Source organism: Ascaphus truei, chromosome 1, assembly GCF_040206685.1.
Source record: "Ascaphus truei isolate aAscTru1 chromosome 1, aAscTru1.hap1, whole genome shotgun sequence".
Lineage (NCBI taxonomy): Eukaryota > Metazoa > Chordata > Amphibia > Anura > Ascaphidae > Ascaphus > Ascaphus truei.
The window spans coordinates 350,971,320-350,990,326 of NC_134483.1; the positions used below are offsets into that span (position 1 = coordinate 350,971,320).

A 19,007-nucleotide genomic window follows, 5' to 3' on the forward strand; every position below is an offset into this window, starting at 1 on the left:
TGTGCTGGGACAATTGTGAAATATCTTTTATCTTTCAAGTACAGTGTTTGAGAGCGAAAACAATGGGACCGGTGTCCTTTAAAAAATTCAAGTAAAATTACTTCATAATGTTTACTAAGGCCACAAAATCAGTGTACAAAAAGCATGTTAGTTAATGTTAAGTGAATACCATTAGTGATCCAAAAAAGTTTTAGCTTGGGGGGAAAGTATGAATGCTCTAATAGCACAAGAATTGTTTGTGCAAATACCATTATAGGTTACATGTTGTAGTGGTTGAACAGGTTTGCATCACTGGCGAACAAAATAAAACAATACATGCATCCTTGATCATCTTCATGAATACAGAGTTAATAAAGTAGAGTTAAATAAAATAACCTTTTGATTGACTGATATCATTTTGAGGTGTTGTGCTAATTAGATTAAAAAAATACAATTAAACTTATGAAAATAAAAGATAAAGTAGCCTATTAAAAATTATTTTAGTTGTGACAATGTTCAGCAAGTTCCTGTTATCTATATTTCTTCTCCAAATTAATTTATACTAGTCCAAGCGAAAACAACAAATTTAACTGGGTAAAAAAAAGTACTCTATTTGACAGATATATATTAATAAACATGTTTGGCTAATATACACAAAAAATGGAGAAGAAAATGAATTGTGGCATTCAAAACATTTAGGTTAGAGATTCCTGACAATCTGTTATTTCTCATCTTACTGGAAAGGCGTGAAAATAATTGAAAAAGTATCTTGCGAATAAGTTTCTCTGAGAAATATGCCCATCTAATTCAGACACAATGGTACTTTGCCACCTTGATAAATTATATGCTAGGAGATAATGATGAAAAGCAGGGATGCAGACCTGTCTGAGACAAGCGAATGTGCTCACAAGTCACAGTATATTCAAATTCTATGGGATCTTTTGAATCAAAGAACCTTGGGAGCTCTATTTGTAGATGCCAAAAAGTATAATATACTGTATGACATTTCATTCGGAAAAAGAAAATAAATTGTGCACATTTTCACTGATTTTCAAAGAAAAGAAATATAAAAATAATAGCCTAATGAAGGTATATGTTATAGGATCCAATTAGTTACATAAGTGCAGGAAAAAAGTTGTCACATTTTTGTAACGTGTTGCGAGAATTGGTAACAACAATTATAGAATAGGACTAAGCAGGCCTACTGCCTTCATTGTATCAAACATGTACAATGGATGAAGCTATGGCCGCGCTTATAATGCGTGCGACGGCGACGTCACCCGTCACCCGTCGCCGTCACCACCCGCGAAAGTTTGGTGACGTGGCTGGCGACCTGGCCATTGATTGGTTCAGAGGCTGTCACATGTGGCGACAGCCTCTGAAAAATCAAATTTTATCGGCTTTCAAATTTTTGGTCGCCACCGTCGTCGCGCTTACTATAAGCGCTTACGAAGGCGGCAATGCTTTTGTTTTCAGGTGACATCGCGTCGCCGGCACTATAATCGCAGCCTACAGCATTGGGAACACGATATCACCAAAAACATCCAAAATTAAAAATAGATTACTTTAAACCACTTAGCACTATGAGAAATCAATGCATAAAACATACGTACATAGAAATAATACACACACAAATGTTATATTTAGGGATCGTTGACGTCAAGCAATTTATATATCAACTAGGGTAGATAATAAAGACAGAAAAGTTGTTTGCATGTATGTTACAGACGTCTGAAATCAGTATAAGTTTTAGCATTCCCACTAAACCTGTAATAGCATTGATGCACTGAGGTTAATAAATGTCCCATGCATATACAGTGTGTATATGTATATGTGTATAAAGCTAATGTATAGAACATACTTTTTGCAACATTTTCTCAAAAGTTTGCCACAGCTGTCCCATTGACATAAAAAAATGATCATAGTTTTAAACTGCAGAAAACACACCTTTTTTTCTAACTGGCATATGACGTTTTTATATGTGCTTCTCTTTTTAAAAACATTATTAGATGACATATATAACAAATAAAATAACCAACCTGAAATTGCCATGTTGATGTGCTTTACCTCTTTTTTGTTACGGCTGCAGAAATATATATTGTGCTGTGGATAGACGAGTTGTTTTTTAACGTGAGCTGCAACCGTTAGTCAGGAAATATATAGCTGCTTTTTTTTTTTTTTACATTATTAACAAACACACACACACACTTCCTGAAGTTGAGCACTGAAGCAAAGAAGTATTTTTGTAAATGCGCATTACTTGGGTAAATATAAAGTGAGGCTCTTTCCCTTCACAGATTTACTTTTGCATCTAACACCAGGTGAAAGTCAAGACGTGCATTCCATAGTGCAGGGGTGCACAATCTTTATCCAATGAGCCCCCCCCACCTGCCGGCTGTTTTTTTTTTTTTTTAATGTATGATGTCAAACGTTCACAGTATTTTTGCACCAGTTTTGCCCCAGACAGAATGCTTGGAAATGTTAATAAATCTTAACGGTGTTTAATGAACTGAATGAATTATCCAGTTGTTATGTCAAAAAGGGAACTGTAGGAGACATGAGCAGAGGAATAACCAGGGAGACGTATTTGAGGGAAATTAAACATTGGCTTTTATTTAGTATGTGCCTTTAAACAGTACAGCTTCATGTCAGCATGCAAAACAAACAAATAAAACAGGCATATCCCTTGTTATGGCTATTTCCCATTTCCTAGTCCCTATCTACTGGGTTGGGAGGCTATGCCTCTTAACCCCCTCCTACCCAAAGTTAAAAGGAGGTACCTGTAAGCCGGGGGCTCTTTAAGTCAGTCTGGGTTGGTGTCCATGGGCTGCACTCTCTGGCGGGTTCCAGGGTCCTCTGGAATAGAGGGTCTGGTTCCCGGGGATCTCTCTCTGGCAGCACAGTCCCTCTGTGCTCAAGAACTCCATTTGATATTTGAGCAGAACACCTTTAAACCTGCTTGATGAGCCAGGTGGAGACTGGCTAGTTGCCTCTAGCTGCAATTAACCAGCTCCTTGCTGGTCTCATCAGCTACAGACAGGCTCTAGCCTTTTTTTTTTTTAACTTCAAGATTTTTATTGGGTTTCACAACAGGTACATTATGCCACATCCCATGGTAAAACAATTTGAAACCCCCCGAGGTTTACCCTTTTCACTCTCACTATCAAGGGTAAAATCACTCATAAGCAACAAGGGACTAACAACATACACTCACAAGACTAGACAAACCTGACTCACCGGACCGAAGACTAGACAACAGAGGGAAAAAACAACAAGGAGGGGAAAGGAGGGGGGGGAGGGGGAGAGGGAATGGACTGCCACCATGTTCTTCGGTAGTGGAAGACCTGCTGTCGGTCCGTATTGCGCCCTTCTTTGTGACACCTGACGACTCCTCCTCTTGGTTCTAGTTTTAATAGTTTTAATAGTCGGGGGGATCCTACCTGTCACGTGCCTATGTTATAGTATGTTCCGCTCCGTCACCAGAGAACGCACTTGTGTTTATTATTGCAAAATTGTGCTGGCATCTACCCCGGGGATGTCGGATTGGGTAAGCCATGGCTCCCATACTTTTAAGAAATTTCGGCCAGAGTCGTTGACCCAGCTAGTCAACTGTTCCATCTGGCAAACTTGCCACAATCTGTTTCGGATTTTAGGGATGACTGGTACATCTTGCTGTATCCACAATGCTGCAATCTCGCACCGAGTGGCTGTGGCCATATGTGCCACTAATTTGTGTGCCGTTTTCGGCAACCCCTGGGTCCGCCTGCCCAGTAAGAACAGCCACGGGTCCAGGGGGACCTCTAAATCGAGGATACTTTGTGCCCATTCTCTAATGCTCTCCAAAATCGGGATTACCTTCGGGCAGGACCACAGCATGTGGACTAGGTCTGCTGTTTCCCCGCACTGTTTTGGGCAGAGCGGGGAATAACCACCGACGAATTTGGATAAACGGAGTGGGGTGTGATACCAGCGCATCATGACCTTATATGCGTTCTCTTTTAACGTTGAGCATATGGAGCTTTTGGCCGCCGCCTGTAGGATCCACTCCCAGTCTTTGTCCTCTAAAGTCTCCCCTAGGTCTGTCTCCCATTTAGTCATGTAGTTCAGTTTGTCGGTGTCCTGTCCCCTTGGGCAGATCACTTCCCGGTATAATCTAGAGGTAAGTCCCCGTGTGTCCGTGGCTCTAGAACACAGCTGCTCGAAATTGGTCCTGGCTGGTCTAATTGGAAATTCATTATAGAATGCTCTTATCTGGAGGTAGCGGAATAATTCAGTGTTTGGAAGGCCTTTTTCTGATTTGACGTGTTCAAATGTTTTAATATATTGAGGCCCCTCCAGATTTATTAACCGCTTATATCCTGACTGCATCCAAATTTTGAAGTGCCGCTCTCCGGCCATCCCCGGGGCGAAATCTGGGTTATCGAATAGCGGGGTCATTAAGGAGTGTTTTGTCGTTAATCTATGTTTAAATTTGGAACTCCTCCACACCGCCAGAGAGTTCACCATGGTCCGTAACAGCATCCCCACCGTGTTGTCGCAACGTTTTGGCAGCCAAATTAAATTATACAACTCAATTGGAGCACAGCAGGTTTTCTCCAGTGCCACCCATCTCCGCAAGGACGGGTGAATGTGCCACTGGACAATCTGACCTAATCTTGCTGCTTTGTAATATGCCATCAAGCAAGGTACCGCTAGTCCTCCTCTAATCGTGGGTCTGGTTAGTATACTCTTAGCAATTCTTGGACTCTTCTTGTGCCAAATGAATTTCATGATCTTTGACTGTAAGGCGAGGATATCTGCCCGCACCAATGGTATTGGCAGGGCCTGGAACAGGTAAAGCACCCTTGGTAGGAGATTCATCTTGATGCTATGAATCCGTCCAAACCAAGAAATTCCAAACCCCGCCCACACCCTCAGGTCCTCTCTTAGAGCTTGGAATAATTTGGGATAATTTGCTTTGTATAATGAGTCATATGTCTTGGTAATTTGGATACCTAAGTATTTGATTGAGGAGGCTTGCCATTTAAAATTAAAATTTAGTTCGATTAGTTTCTCCATTGGGCGCGGGAGATTAATATTTAGGGCTTCAGACTTTGTCTGGTTAATTTTGAACCCGGAGATGAGGCTGAATGCTCCCAGAATCTCAAAGACATTGGACAGGGAAGTGAGCGGCCTTGACATGGTCAGTATAACGTCATCAGCATACAATGCCACTTTATGGGATTGGTCCCCTACGTCTATCCCTGTTATATCTGGGCTTAGGCGAATATGAGCCGCCAGGGGTTCTATACATAATGCAAACAGCAGAGGGGACAGGGGGCACCCCTGTCGCGTCCCGCTACAGATGTTAAATTGCTCCGATGGGAAGCCCTGGTGGCGCACCCTAGCTGTGGGGCCTTTATACAGGGCTAAGATGGCTTCTAGGAGGCGTCCCTCGAACCCAAATGCTCCTAGTACTGCCCTCAGATAGGACCAATCGATCCTATCGAAGGCCTTCTCAGCATCCAGACTCAACAGCATAGACGGGATATTCTTTTTATTGGCCAGATCGATCAAATCTATGATCCGTCTTGTGTTGTCTGCCGCCTGCCTTCCTCCAATAAATCCCACCTGATCCGGTTGGATTAGCCCAGGCAGGACAATACCCACCCTGTTAGCTAGCAGTTTTGAAAATATTTTCATATCGGAATTGATCAGGGATATGGGCCGGTAGCTCTTACAGTCTACTGGGTCTTTGCCTGGCTTGTGGATCAGGGAGATAGAGGCCTGGAGCATCTGGGATGGAAAGGAGCCCCCCGCTAAGATCCCGTTAAATAATTTTTTAAAGTTGTGGCGCTAGTATTTTAAGGAATTTTTTGTAATATAGATTTGAAAATCCATCTGGTCCCGGAGCTTTAGCTGGTTTAAGGGCCTTTATAACCTCTGATAGTTCTTCGAACGTAAAGTCGCCCTGTAATACCTCCTTTTCTGCCCTGCTCAATTTGGGAAGGCGCGCCTCTTTTAGGAACTTCTGGGTTTTTACCTCTATTTTCTGTGTGTGGCTGACCTTATCTCATCATAGAGAACTTCATAGAATTTTTTGAATTCCTCGACAATTCTTCTAGGATCGGAGGTAAGGTCCCCCCCTTGGTGCGGATAGAGGAAATACTATAATTAGGGAGTTTGTTATGCAATTTATTGGCAAGTAAGGTATCTGGCTTGTTGGCTTTGTCGTAAAACTTACGCTTGGACCAGGCCAACTCCCTCTCGGCTCTGGAGTTTAGCAACAAATTGAGTTTAGTTTTGGTGTCAGAGAGTTCCTTTAGGGTAGCGCTCTGTTTATTGAGACTATGACATGCGGAGAGGTGTGCTAGTCTCCCTCGCAGATCTTTTATCTGGGACTCCTTAGCTCGTTTGGTTTGTGCTGCTAAATTCATTAGAAGTCCCCTCATGGTCGCCTTATGGGCCTCCCAGAGTGTAGAGTGGGAAGATACACTCCCCGTATTGATATCAAAATATTCCTTGATTTTATCTCCTATCGCCCGCTCCGATATTGGGTTTTTTAACAGCAGCTCATTTAATTTCCAATTCGCCCCTGGTCTGTCCAGCAGCTGCAAAGCACACCGCAGCTCAATTGGTGCGTGGTCCGACCATGAAATATCATGGATCCCCGTATGGGAGACCATGGGAACCGCTCTATTAGATACCAGGAAGTAATCTATCCTACTGTATCTGTTATGGGGGTGTGAGTAGAAAGTGTATGCTCTCTCCGTGGGGTGTTTTTCCCTCCAAATGTCAAGTAATTGACAATCATGCAGACCTTGAAGTATGGTTAGTACGTCATGTTTCTGTGGTAAGTTAGTCCCCGTGCATCTGTCCAAGTCTGGGTCTAGGGTGCGGTTCATGTCTCCTGCAAGGAATATGCAACCTATTGCCACCTTGTGTAGTTTATCAAAGAATGACGTAAAGAATTGCGGTGTCTGTTCGCAGGGGGCATATATTGAGCTTAATGTGACCTCTTTGTTGTTAATTGTGCCTGTGACTATGATATAGCGTCCGTCTGAATCTTTATACGATTTGACCACTTGTAGGGGCACTCTACGGTGCACTAATATAGCCACCCCCCTTTTCTTTACTGTCGCAGAGGACATAAAAATAGTCCGATAGTGCCTGTCCAGGTATTTGGGATGATTAGATTTGGAGAAGTGTGTTTCCTGGACAAACACTATATCTGCCTTTTTACGGATATAGTCCCGGAACGCTATTCTACACTTTATTGGGTTGTTAAATCCCTTGACATTGTGGGAGATAAGAATCAGATCGTTACTCATCTTGGGGTTGGATTGAACCTGCGGCATGGGACAGTAGTGTTGTGTGCTTCGCCAATAACCTTGACCGAAGTAAGGCAGACTCCTTCCTGTGGCGCTCGTGATGATCCTTGGATGGTGGGTCCTGTGGGTTGGGGGGAAACAACGGAAAAACATGGGGGTGACACACGTATAACAATAAACATTTAATGTCCTCCGAGCTGTGGCCCTGCCAACTTGGCTCAGAGTCCAATGCCTTTGGGGATTGGGCACTTGCCCCGGGACTCCATCTGATGTCACTTCGCCTCTTAATCCCCCTCCCTCTCAAAGGACTTCGCTGGCACTACCCCCTCCCAGCCCCTGGCCCATGTGGAGCACAGAGCAGGCTGAGATCCCTCAGCTCTCACCCCGCTCCTATATCAACAGTCTAACCTTAACCTTTATATCTTATTTCAAATAACTCCTATGTTCGATGCTAACCTATGCATCTGATTCCGCCGCTTTAATCCCTATTCTATGATTCCCTATTCAGTTGGGTGGCCTCAGCCCCTTACCCTCGTCCTAGTATACCCTCTATGATGTGCTCTCCGTCTATTCATTATACCTTCCCGTCTTCTAACTTGCTTGACCCGCTTAACCTGCTTATCCCGCTTCCACTTGCTATCGCTTACTTTCCACCTTCCATAACATACACATTCCTATTTGAACACCTGCTTTTACCTTCTTCTCTCACCTCCTCCTCTCCCCTAGTCCTCCTCCACCTTACCCCCCTCTTTCCCTCTACTTCCCGTCTCCTTTCAGTTACTAACACTTCCCTTCCGCCCTCCCCTTACTTACTTATTCCTACTTTCCTAGCCCTTCAGCTTACCTCCTCTTGTCCAGCATAAACCCTCCGTCCTAGGGGTTGCCCCCCCTCCTCCTTTAAAACGCCTTGGTCGCTATCCTCAGCCTTGTAAGCCCTCTGTGTTTTACTAACTTCTTGCCCCCCTACCCGCATCCTAATGCCTCTACATCCTCTTTCCTTTCTAAGGTGTGGGGATAGGGTCTCAATCTCTCTGCTGCTGTTCACCGCTGCCGCTCCATCCGTAGCTGCGGCGTGTAAGTAAATTTGAATTTCCCGCTGCTCCGGGCCTCTCGTGTGACGCGCGTCACTTCCTCGCGATATCCGGAACACCACTTTGCCACCTGCAAGATTGCCGCCCGCGCCCTTCCGGTTTCAGCGCCCGAACCTCCGGCCGCCGCCATTTTGGGAGCGTCGTTCGACCTGGACGGATGTGCGTGTGCTCTCTGCCTGGCTGATGGTGGTTTCCTGCTCCTGCGTTCCAGACTGGATGCTTCTCCTGCCTCGTGTACGTCGCCATCTTTGGGCCTTCATCCGTCATCACCCAGGTAAGTACATAGTCTCTTTCAGATAGGCAAACGAGGCTTTTTTCCCCACCGGAGGGGATCTTGATGCGGGTACTTGATCAGGAACGGGGACACATGCCTATAACATAGAACCAGGCAATTTTAACTGGGAACTGATAAACTTGCTTCCCTAACAACGTGGGATGTAAAGAACAATATCCTTGCTGGGATTCAATTTTTAGTGCGTGAAGGTCGGGGAGATTGACCCGCCGTTGCCCAGCTGGGGCCCGGGGTTTCCTCCACCTCCTCCGGTGCCGCTGGTACCCTTTTAAGCCCCATCTTTTGAAGGAAAGCCTCTCCCTCTCCCAACTCTCTCATGTAGTGGGCTCTGCCATTTTTACTGACGGACAGCCCGAATGGAAAAGTCCGTCTATAGCGAACATTGTTGTCCCTCAGCACCTTAGTTATTGGTGTAAGGGCCCTGCGATGCAGCAAGGTCAGGGGGGACAGGTCTTGAAAAATAAGTAGTTTTACTCCCTCGAATTCCACCGACGGTGTATCCCGGGCCCTCTGTAAGATGGCCTCCCTGGTCTTATAATAATGCAGCCGTGCTATGATGTCGCGCGGCTGCTCAGACTGCATAGGCCTCGTTCTTAGGGCTCTGTAGCAACGGTCCATTTCTAGTCGCTCTTTGGGGACGTCCGGCAACAGCTCTCCCAGCCATCTCATCACGAATTCCTCGCACTCCCCTGCATCTTCAGGGACCCCCCGGATCCTGATATTATTCTTCCGCTCGCGGTTCTCAGCGTCCTCTTGCTTCTCTTTCAGATCTGTAATTTGAGTCTGCATCTCCGCTGCTTTTTTAGTGTTGCGTTTGGCGGCCGTGGATGTTACATCTAGCTGGGTCTCCACACGTCCCGTGCGCTCCCCCAAGCTCCCGATCTCCCCCCCCTATCTCTTTTATTTCTGCCTGTAGGAGAGTTTTGAGATCTGTATAAAGGCGATTAAAATCGCAAAGCCGAACTAGCTGGTATTCTGGATTTTCTCCATCCTCCCTCTCTCCCTCCCGTTCTGAATCAGAGCCCTGATTCGAACTCGGCGCCATTACTGCTTCAGCCGCGCTGTTTCTTGTGCTGGGGAAATACTGTGGGAGCCCCTTAGATTTCGGGGTTTTGGCCTGTCGCTTCGCCATCCCGGCAGTTTGGCAGAGTGTTAGGAGTTGAATTCCCGATTTTTGTTGTAAAATAAAGGTTATTTTATTTCATTAGAATCTGAGCGGGGCACAGAGCAATGGGATCACGCATCCATTCTCTCTGCCGTCGCGCATGCGCCCAACTGCAGTCAGGCTCTAGCCTTTTTAAACCAGTGAAAGGCCCTGTCACACAAACTCGTAAGGGTTTATTGAAATGGCAATGAATGGGCAGTATAAAAAAATCCACAAAATACAACACATCACATTGCAATTAAATAAAAACAAACATTATCCAATAAACTTATTGATTATCACTGTGTAAACTAAGCCCACAATGGGGGCATGGATTACAACAATGGCAACCTAAAACACAATCCACAAAATAAAATACATTACAATTAAATAAAAACAAACATTTGTCAAAAAATGTATTGATTTTCAACGTGGTTATCTATACCCTCAAAAGGGCATAGATAAACACATTGTCAATTAACGGACATCCTAAAAAAAAAGATCCACAAATAAAATACATTACAATTAAATAAAAACAAACATTTGGCAAAAAATGAATTGATTGTCAATGTGGTTATCTATACCCTCAAAGTGACATAGGTAAACACATTGTCAATCGATGGGTATCTTAATTAAATACACAATTAAATAAAATACAATTAATGTGTTTCTTACCTTTGCCGAGATGAAGATTCTTCCTCCTCATCCAACTGCGGCACCAACTCTTGACCCACGAAGCAATGATCCTCATCAGCTATAATACGTAGAATTCCACCATCCTAAGTGGCAGTCAAATGTGACAGGGACATTTAAATGCGTAGTAGATACCAGGGGCCTGTAACTCGGGAAGTAGGGGATCCTGGGGGCTGAAATGAATGTGGTTCAGCTCCGGAGACCCCCTGCTTCAATCATACATTATTAAAATAAAATAAAAGCAGCTCGATCCCCTGTTGGGGAACTAATGGCCCATCAAATTAACACAGCACGGGTCTGCTTTTCTGTAATAGACGCGCAGTAAGAGATAAGCTGAATCAGTCACTCTAACTGTGCGCCTCTCACAGTCGATCGCTGGGGTTTTATTAAAATTCTAACATCACTGTAATGTAGCAGGGGGTCTCCGGAGCTGAACCACATTGATTTCAGGTCCAGGGACCCCCTACTTCCCGAGATACAGGCCCCGTTATGGGGTGCCGGAACCCCCATTTTAAAATCCTGTGGGTCACGTGACCGTTGGATGTAAACAAAGCAGAGGAATACCGGCACCCCATAACGGGGCCTGTATCTCGGGAAGTAGGAAGTCCACTTCGTTGAACTCAGGAGATCCCCTGCTCCCTCACACTAGTATCACCCCCCCCCCCCCAAATAAAAAATCATTACCTTAGCGGGTAGCTGCTCAGTACATTTTATTTTTATTCATAGTATGCGTGAGCAGGGGCTCTCCTGAGCTGAACAAAGTTGATTTCAGCCTTGGGAAACCCCTACTTCCCAAGTTACAGGCCCTGGTATGGGGTGCCGGTATCCTCGCCATGTTAAAATCCACGCGGGATGTGAACAAAGCAGAAGGATACCGGCAACCCATACCGGGGCCTGTATCTCGGGAAATAGGGGGTCGCCGGACATGAAACCAATGCGGTTCTGCTCCAGAGACCCTCTGCTCATCTACACTAGGAATACAATTTAAATGTAAAAATATTTAGTAAGTACCAATACCCCACCCACCCCGTGCCCTCCCAATAAACCATGATTTATTATTTAACACACAGGATTAATACCACAGGCTGGCGGGGGTCCCTGGTGGTCCTGATGGGTGTCCGCAGGCCCCATAGTGCACCCGGGGGTTGCCCGCGGGTGTCTGGGGACCTCCGGGTGGTCCCCACTAGGCACCATGGGCCTCCATGTGGTCCCAGTGGGTGGTCCCGGTGGGTGTCTGGAGGTCCCTGGGTCATCACCACAGGTGTCTGGGGGCCCTCAGGTGGTTCCCACAGGTGTCTGGGGCCCTCAGATCATCCCTGCAGGTCTGTGGGGCCCCCACAGCTATGGGAACCCCGGTTCTTCCCCACAGGTGACCCCTGTTGGTCCTCAGGTGGTACCCATGGGCGTCCGGGGGTCCTCAGGTGGTCTCCATGGGTCCCCGCTGGCCTGTGGTACTATTCCAGTATGTAAAAAAATAAAACATGGCCTACATTTAAATTAATACCCCCCTCCCCCCCAAAACATACAGTACAGTCATGGGCAAAATAACTATTATCCAGATATAGATAATAGATTACTTGCCCATTATTAAACACAATATTAGCCAGCATAAATAAAGTTAATACATACAGTTCTACTTACCACAGCCAATATGAACGGTGTCCTCATCAGGATAATGCAGGTCCCTGTCCTCCGTTGCCAGAAAGCATACATACAGTAATAAATACATTCTAATGTCCCCTAACCCATTAATCTCCCCTAAATCTCCTTAGCGGTTAATAACCACTATAGTAATTAAGGGGTTAACCCACACTGCACCGCTACCCACCCGGGAGGCCTAACCACCCACCCTGGGCCCATTATACAGGTAAATCAGATGTTGCAGGGAACTTCAAGAAGGTTGCTTTTAACTTCATAGAAGGGGCATGGGCATCAGGAACAGGTACAACAGGTTCTTCACATGCGTCAGTGGGGAAATTATTGTCCTTAACCCTGCAGAAGACTTCTCATTCAAACGCATCTTCCACTAGTTTAATAGCGAATAGTCCTAGTCATCGTGCTGTTTTCTCTTCTTTGTTGCTGGCATGACCATCAGTGTCTGGCTTAGCATTAAAGATCTCAAGCAGCTCAACCTTGGCGGAGCTCTCACCAGCTCCGACTGAATCATGTGACATCTTTCTTTCTCGGTGTATTAATTTATTCAGACAGAAACACCGCTGAATAACTAGTGATACTTTTTTCATTGAGCAATAGCGGTTACTGTATATCTCTGCTTCATTCCAGTGAATCTTGATGGCGGCAGATTTCAAAGCAAGGAATCTGGTTCAGACTACTGTATATGGGCACGGTAGAATGACTGGATCAGAATTGCACTTCTTCATTATAATCTGCTTCTTCTTTCTAGCATCTTGTGGAAAGCAGACTGTAGCACTTAGACAGCATAGCGAATGCGCTTATAGGAGCTCACAGCTTGCTTGGTTAGGATGCAGGATCTGTATCTCGACTGAATCACACAAGAAGCTTTCTTTATATTCCTGTAGCATCGTTGTTGCTGAACCCTTCTAATATTTGACTTTACTACAATTACACATTCTTTCAGATATTCATATTTTCTCCTTTGTTGTTGCATTCTACGAATTGACTGATGAATGTAGGCTGCTTTATTCCTGTGACAAAGCTGACAAATCTTCATCCCTCTATAGGCGGCCTGTATGATGACAGCTGTGGAGCGTTTGCACAGGTAACACGGTCTCTCTAGCCTTCCTTGGACGAGGGTTCTGTAGTATATCTGAAATATTAGGCTGTTTCTACGCTTCTACGCTGAGTCTGCTCTGATTTTAGAAAGTTCTAACCGTAAACATAGTGAGTTACCTTTTTCAATTTCCAAGGCACCCTCTGCTTCTTCCAGTTCCAATTGCATCCTCGACTTTTCTTGTACCAATAGCCTCTTCTCTTCTAATTTATGAAGTTTCATATCTCCTTCACTGATCTGGACAGAGATAACTGAATTATTTTCTTGCAGATTTTGCACTCTTGGTTTACAATTTCAAAATCACTCCTAAACCCTCTGAATGTCTTTCACATGGAACGTACAGGTGCGCCGACGAGTATTCTAAAACTCATCGGCGCACCTGTATCTCTGTGTTGAAGTGGCAAATTTCCTCCAGAGAGGCTTCCAGTGCAGTACTAAGCCTGTCAATTTCCTTCAGAGAGATTTCCAGTGCAGTGTTATGTTGATCAACGGAGCTCTGTCCTGGACAGCATCAGTGTATGTCTTCTCCAGCTAACTTGACATGATAGCCAGGTCACTCTCCAACTGGTGCTTTTCTTTCTCTTTTCTGATGAAGTAGTTTTTTACTACGAAACGTGTTGAATGTTTGTTCTATTTTCCATATTGGACATTACTCATGCAGCTTATCTCGGGCTCCCTGATATGCACCATGGTCACTATCTGTGACGCTGTTTGGTGATGCCATCATCCGCCGCCACAAACGCTGAGACTGACTTGGCTGGATGTTCATTTATATTGGACTGTACTTTTATCACTATCACCGGTGGTTGCAGCTGGAACTGTGGCTCCCTGACACACACCATATGATCACGATCTGTGATCTATTAATAAATCAACTATTTTTTGTAATAACTACATCTTAGATAAGTTATGGTGGGTAAAAAAAAGTAACAAAAACCCTCTACCGTGTCGCACCTGAACATGGACTTGAAGCAAAAGGTGACCCTGTATGCTCATTTGCATGTCATTTCTCAGAATTCCTTGCTGTAGTGGAAGCACTGTATCCTAGGAGGTAACAGTGAAAAGCAGAGTTGCAGACCTGTCCTAGACATATGAGGACATTCATAAGTGATTCTTTTCATTTGCTGTATGCTTTATGGTGGAGGGTTTTTGTCACCTTTTTTACCTACCATAATGTATCTAAGATGTGGTTGAAACCTATCCCAGTTTTAATTTCCAAAACCAGTATTACCAGCCTCAAACTGATGAGACCCAAAAGGTTGATAAAGCTGTCTGTGCATAGATTTACTGGCTTTGCACTTAACCCTGGCTGTGCTGAAAGGCTGTGTAATGCAGCAGGCATAAGTTCATAGGGGTTCATGTCAATATGGACTTGAAGCAAAAGGTGACCCTGTGTGCTCATTTACATGTTATTTCCCAGAATACCTTGCTGCAGTGGAAGTGCTGTATGCTAGGAGATAACAGTGAAAAGCAGAGTTGCAGACCTGTCCTAGATATGTGGATGTGCTCATTAGTGATTCTTTTCATTTGGAATAACTACAAAGAGACGAATATACTTAACTGAACATGTATTCATACACAGAGTTAAAGCACTGTGGTTGAAAAATAAAGTGATCAAATAAAATGTAACCTAGACAATATCAATTGACAATGAACACAAGAAAAATAAAATATCTCTTAATCTTTTGCCAGCGGAAGAAACATGCTGGCTAGTCCCCTTTGTACATCGCCTTCCAAGCTTACCAGAAACTTAGACCACTGTTGCACAGGTGAACTAGGACAAGTAGTGGGTAGAGCAGGCCTGCACAACACGCGGCCCGCCCACACTCACTATGTGGCCCGTGGCGGCTTTCCCCCTCCTCCTCCCTCCCATGCCTGCTCTCCCCCTCCTACACCCCTCTGCGAGCCTGCTCTCCCTTCCCTACCCACCGAGCTCGCTCTCAGGACTGCACGCTCTAGCAGTGCGGCATTTCCGGTGCCTGCGGCTTGCCAGTGCTTGCAGTCCTGCCTGCTCTTCCGCCGCCACCTCCTCCTTCTCCGGGAACCACAACTGCAGGATACCAGCCTCTCCTCCCACCTGAAGTAGGCATGGGGGGAGGGAGATGATGTGAGATTGGTGGGTGATGTGAGGTGCAGGCGGGGTGATGTGAGGTGCAGGGGGAGGGTGATATAAGGTGCAGTGGGGTGATGTGAGGTGCAGTGGGGTGATGTGAGGTGCATGGGAGATAGTGATGTGAGGTGCAGGGGGGAGAGTGATGTGAAGTGCAGGGGGAGAGTGATGTGAGATGCGGGGGTGGTAATGTGAGATGCAGGGGAGTTGATGTGTGGTGCATGGGGGAGGGTGATGTGAGGTGCAGGGGGAGAGTGATGTGAGATGCGGGGGTGGTAATGTGAGATGCAGGGGAGTTGATGTGTGGTGCATGGGGGAGGGTGATGTGAGGTGCAGGGGGTGATGTGAGGTGCAGGGAGGATGATGTGAGGTACAGGGGAGGTTATCCACCACCCCATTTATAAAGATCTCCAACTACTCATCAGTAAATGTAATGCTCCTAATTCTTTCAGCAATAGCAGCAGAGGTGAAAGCCTCCTCATCCATATTCACACCTGTAACTTCAGGATAAAATGGATGAAAACCTTTGCTGTGTACTTGTAGCCCATCTAACCCCACCCCTAAGTGAGATTGGGGGGTGGGGGGTGTATGCTCTCTCCAGCTACTTCTAGGTGTTGGGCTGCGTACCTGTAGACAAAAGGAGGGCTGAGCGCTCCGCGGTGGTGTGGGGAGAAACAGGACAGGAAGGACAGGTTACCTTGGTCTCACTTGGTGCAACACCTCCAGACAGTAGGAATCCCCTTTAGATATTCAGGGGATGGACCCCTACTGACACTCCTCCATTCAGCAGAGACAGGAATACACATCATGTCTTTTCTGATGTTTATTTGGCAGTCAGCTCACAGGACATAGATTAGCAGTTCTCACATATCCATCATAATCATAGGCTTCTTCCTCTCCTTCTCTCTAAATCAGAGCCCTGACTCAGGCAGCATAATTCCCTTCCCTCCCAACCCCTCATGGGTGGTAGGGAGAGACTGTTCTCTCTCTCTCTCTGTCTTGACTGAACTTCTCCTCTCTTTCCAGAACTCAACTGACTTAATTTGGGAGGATGTATCAATTTAGTATCTTTGGGGAGTGCCTCTAACTCTGACTCATAGCAAGCCAGAGCTGGATACAGATTGACCCACACACTACAGGGGGCGTTTCAACCAATATCCACACCTTAGATTGACATCCTCAGACGTTGCTAGGCCCACCCTTGAATACTGATACATCATTCAAGGCTGTAATACACTCACACAGGCCTAAAGAAGGAAGTAACCTTTCCACTGTCTGCACTAACAGGACTGACAAAGGAAAGGCCCAGGGAAAAGAAGTAACTGCCGAAAGGCTACGTTATATATTGTATTGTGTATTTATTTGAACGTACATTTAGAGCACACAATTTTTCCCCAATTCATATGTGCGTTGTATTGGTTAATGCATCTCTGTGCTACTGATGTACCCGCTAATGCATTTATCACTACAATACAGCTTGTGGTGATGAATGCTATTTTTGCATATCGTTAGCTTAGTGGATACCCATTAAACTAAGGGAAAATAACGTCTGTTACCAATTTTGGTAATGTCATGTTATTTTTCCCTGATTTAACAGAGCTTTGTGCATCTGGGCTCATATTTTAAACTGATGTGGTGTTGGTAATTATACACTTGTCTAAAGGAGCTCTTGCTGACATTTTAAATAAAGACTTGCACAAACATATATTAAAATAGACTGTAACATCAGTATTTCAAAATCAAGGATTTTTATGCAGCCAAATTGATAAATGGATCTCCTGTGAAAATCTCCCCCTGTATTAAAAATCTGAAAGGGTGCCCTAGCCACGAGTTAAGCAGAAGGGAAACTTAAACCAAAAGCAGGGGCTATAAACCTCCAAAATATATTTCAGGAGCATATTTTGTATATATGTATATGTATATATATGTATATGTAAATCAATATACATATATATATATATACACACACACACACATCGGTACTGAGATGGGAAGGTTTAGAGCCACACAACAACAGCAGCGAAGGCGTGCCTGGAAGGCGGATAGTCAGCGTAGCCGGGTCTGGATTGGAGAGAGAAGGTTATTCCTGTATACTTGCCGGGGTCCTGGATTATAGATAGCTGCGGAGTTGAAGTCCGTAAGCCAATAGTCTGGGGTGGAGAAGACAGCATAGTAGTAGTCCGTAAGCCTGGGTCGTGGAGTGGGACGCAGCCCCAGTGGAGACTGGGATAGGTGGAGGAGGCAAGGGGCTCATTAGGGCTTGACGTGTAGCTGGAGAATGTTGCGTGACATCACGCGTGCACACCACGCATGGAGAGGATAAGGCACTTCCAAGGAGGCGGAGCCGAGCTCCATGGCAGTAGCATATGAAGAGCGGGTGCGTGCGCGCCCTGTAATGGGAGCAGGGGTGCGCGCACTGTAAGTGAGGGGAGCAGAGGCAGTGGCAGCTGCGGCACTTCTGGTAAGAGAGAAGGGAACACGCCGCAAGGGACGTGTTCCCCGATTCCTCACAGTACCCCCCCCCCCTCCTTAAGGATCGGACTCTGGACGATCCAGGTAAGGCTTGTCTGGGTACCTGGCGTGGAACCGTCTGAGTAAGCCGGGAGAGTGGATCTTGTTGTGTGGTACCCAGGAGCGCTCATCAGGGCCGAAGCCCTTCCAATGCACGAGAAACTGTAGATTTCCTCTGGAATACCTGGAGGTAACGATAGACTGAATTTTGAATTCTTCCTGGCCCTGAACTATGACCGGTGGCGGTCAAGGAGAAATGTCAAGGAATCTAGAACCTTGATTGACTGGTTTTAGGAGAGACACATGGAATACTGCAGGTATTTTCATTGACGGGGGTAATTCCATGTGATACGCCACAGGATTGACCTGCTCAAGGATTTTGAATAATGAATCTAGGGGCCAATTTCAAGGTAGGTGTCTTTAATATTATCGGATATTCCTCGATGAGAGCCATACCTTGTCTCCTGGTCTTAGTTTGGGTGCCACTTGGCGATGACGGTTTGCCTGGGTCTTTTGTTTCAGAACAGATTCTTGGAGGGTCCTCCGAATCTTTATCAATGACTCTTGGAGTTGAGACTTGCATCCGCTGCTGGGACTCCAGAAAGATTGGGAGAGATAGGGAGACAAGTAGGGTGAAATACATAATTTATAAAGAAGGGCGACTCCTTGGTGGATTAGTTCCTAAGGAATTGTGTGCAAATTCAGCCCACGGTAATAGGTCTGCACAATTATCGTGCGTATCAGAAATAAAACATCTCAAATACTGCTCTAAAGATTGATTTACTTTTGGGCAAAGGCTCGCCAAAACTTTGGCACAAACTGTGATCCGCGATTGGACACTATAGAGATAGGAACTCCATGTATACGGAAAATGTATTTGATGTAGACGTCTGCTAGAGTGGCAGAATTAGGAAGACCTTTGAGAGATATAAAGTGAGCGTTACGCCGGAGTAGCCGCAGACCAGACCTGTCCCTAGAACTGAGGTGGCAGGTATGAATACACACACCGACAGAGCGAGGGACGTGTCCGAGTTGTGGTATTAGATGGTGCCAGGCCAGATGGGGAGTATTGCGTGAATACTTGCCGGTACCGGTTTTTCCAGAAGAATGGTCGTTGCCGTTGCC

General features: G+C 45.5%; 1 protein-coding gene across 2 annotated transcripts in view; it reads right to left on the minus strand.

Annotated features, from left to right (window-relative positions):
* The window catches only part of BANK1 (B cell scaffold protein with ankyrin repeats 1), a 562,852-nt gene extending 560,726 nt beyond the window's left edge, over positions 1–2,126 (minus strand). For both annotated transcript variants that reach the window (XM_075609123.1, XM_075609132.1), the window contains exon 1: positions 2,019–2,126. In XM_075609123.1, coding sequence (XP_075465238.1) covers positions 2,019–2,031 — 13 coding nt within the window. In that variant the 5' untranslated portion in view covers positions 2,032–2,126. The remainder of the gene's footprint in view (positions 1–2,018) is intronic.
* Positions 2,127–19,007: the final 16,881 nt, after the last annotated feature.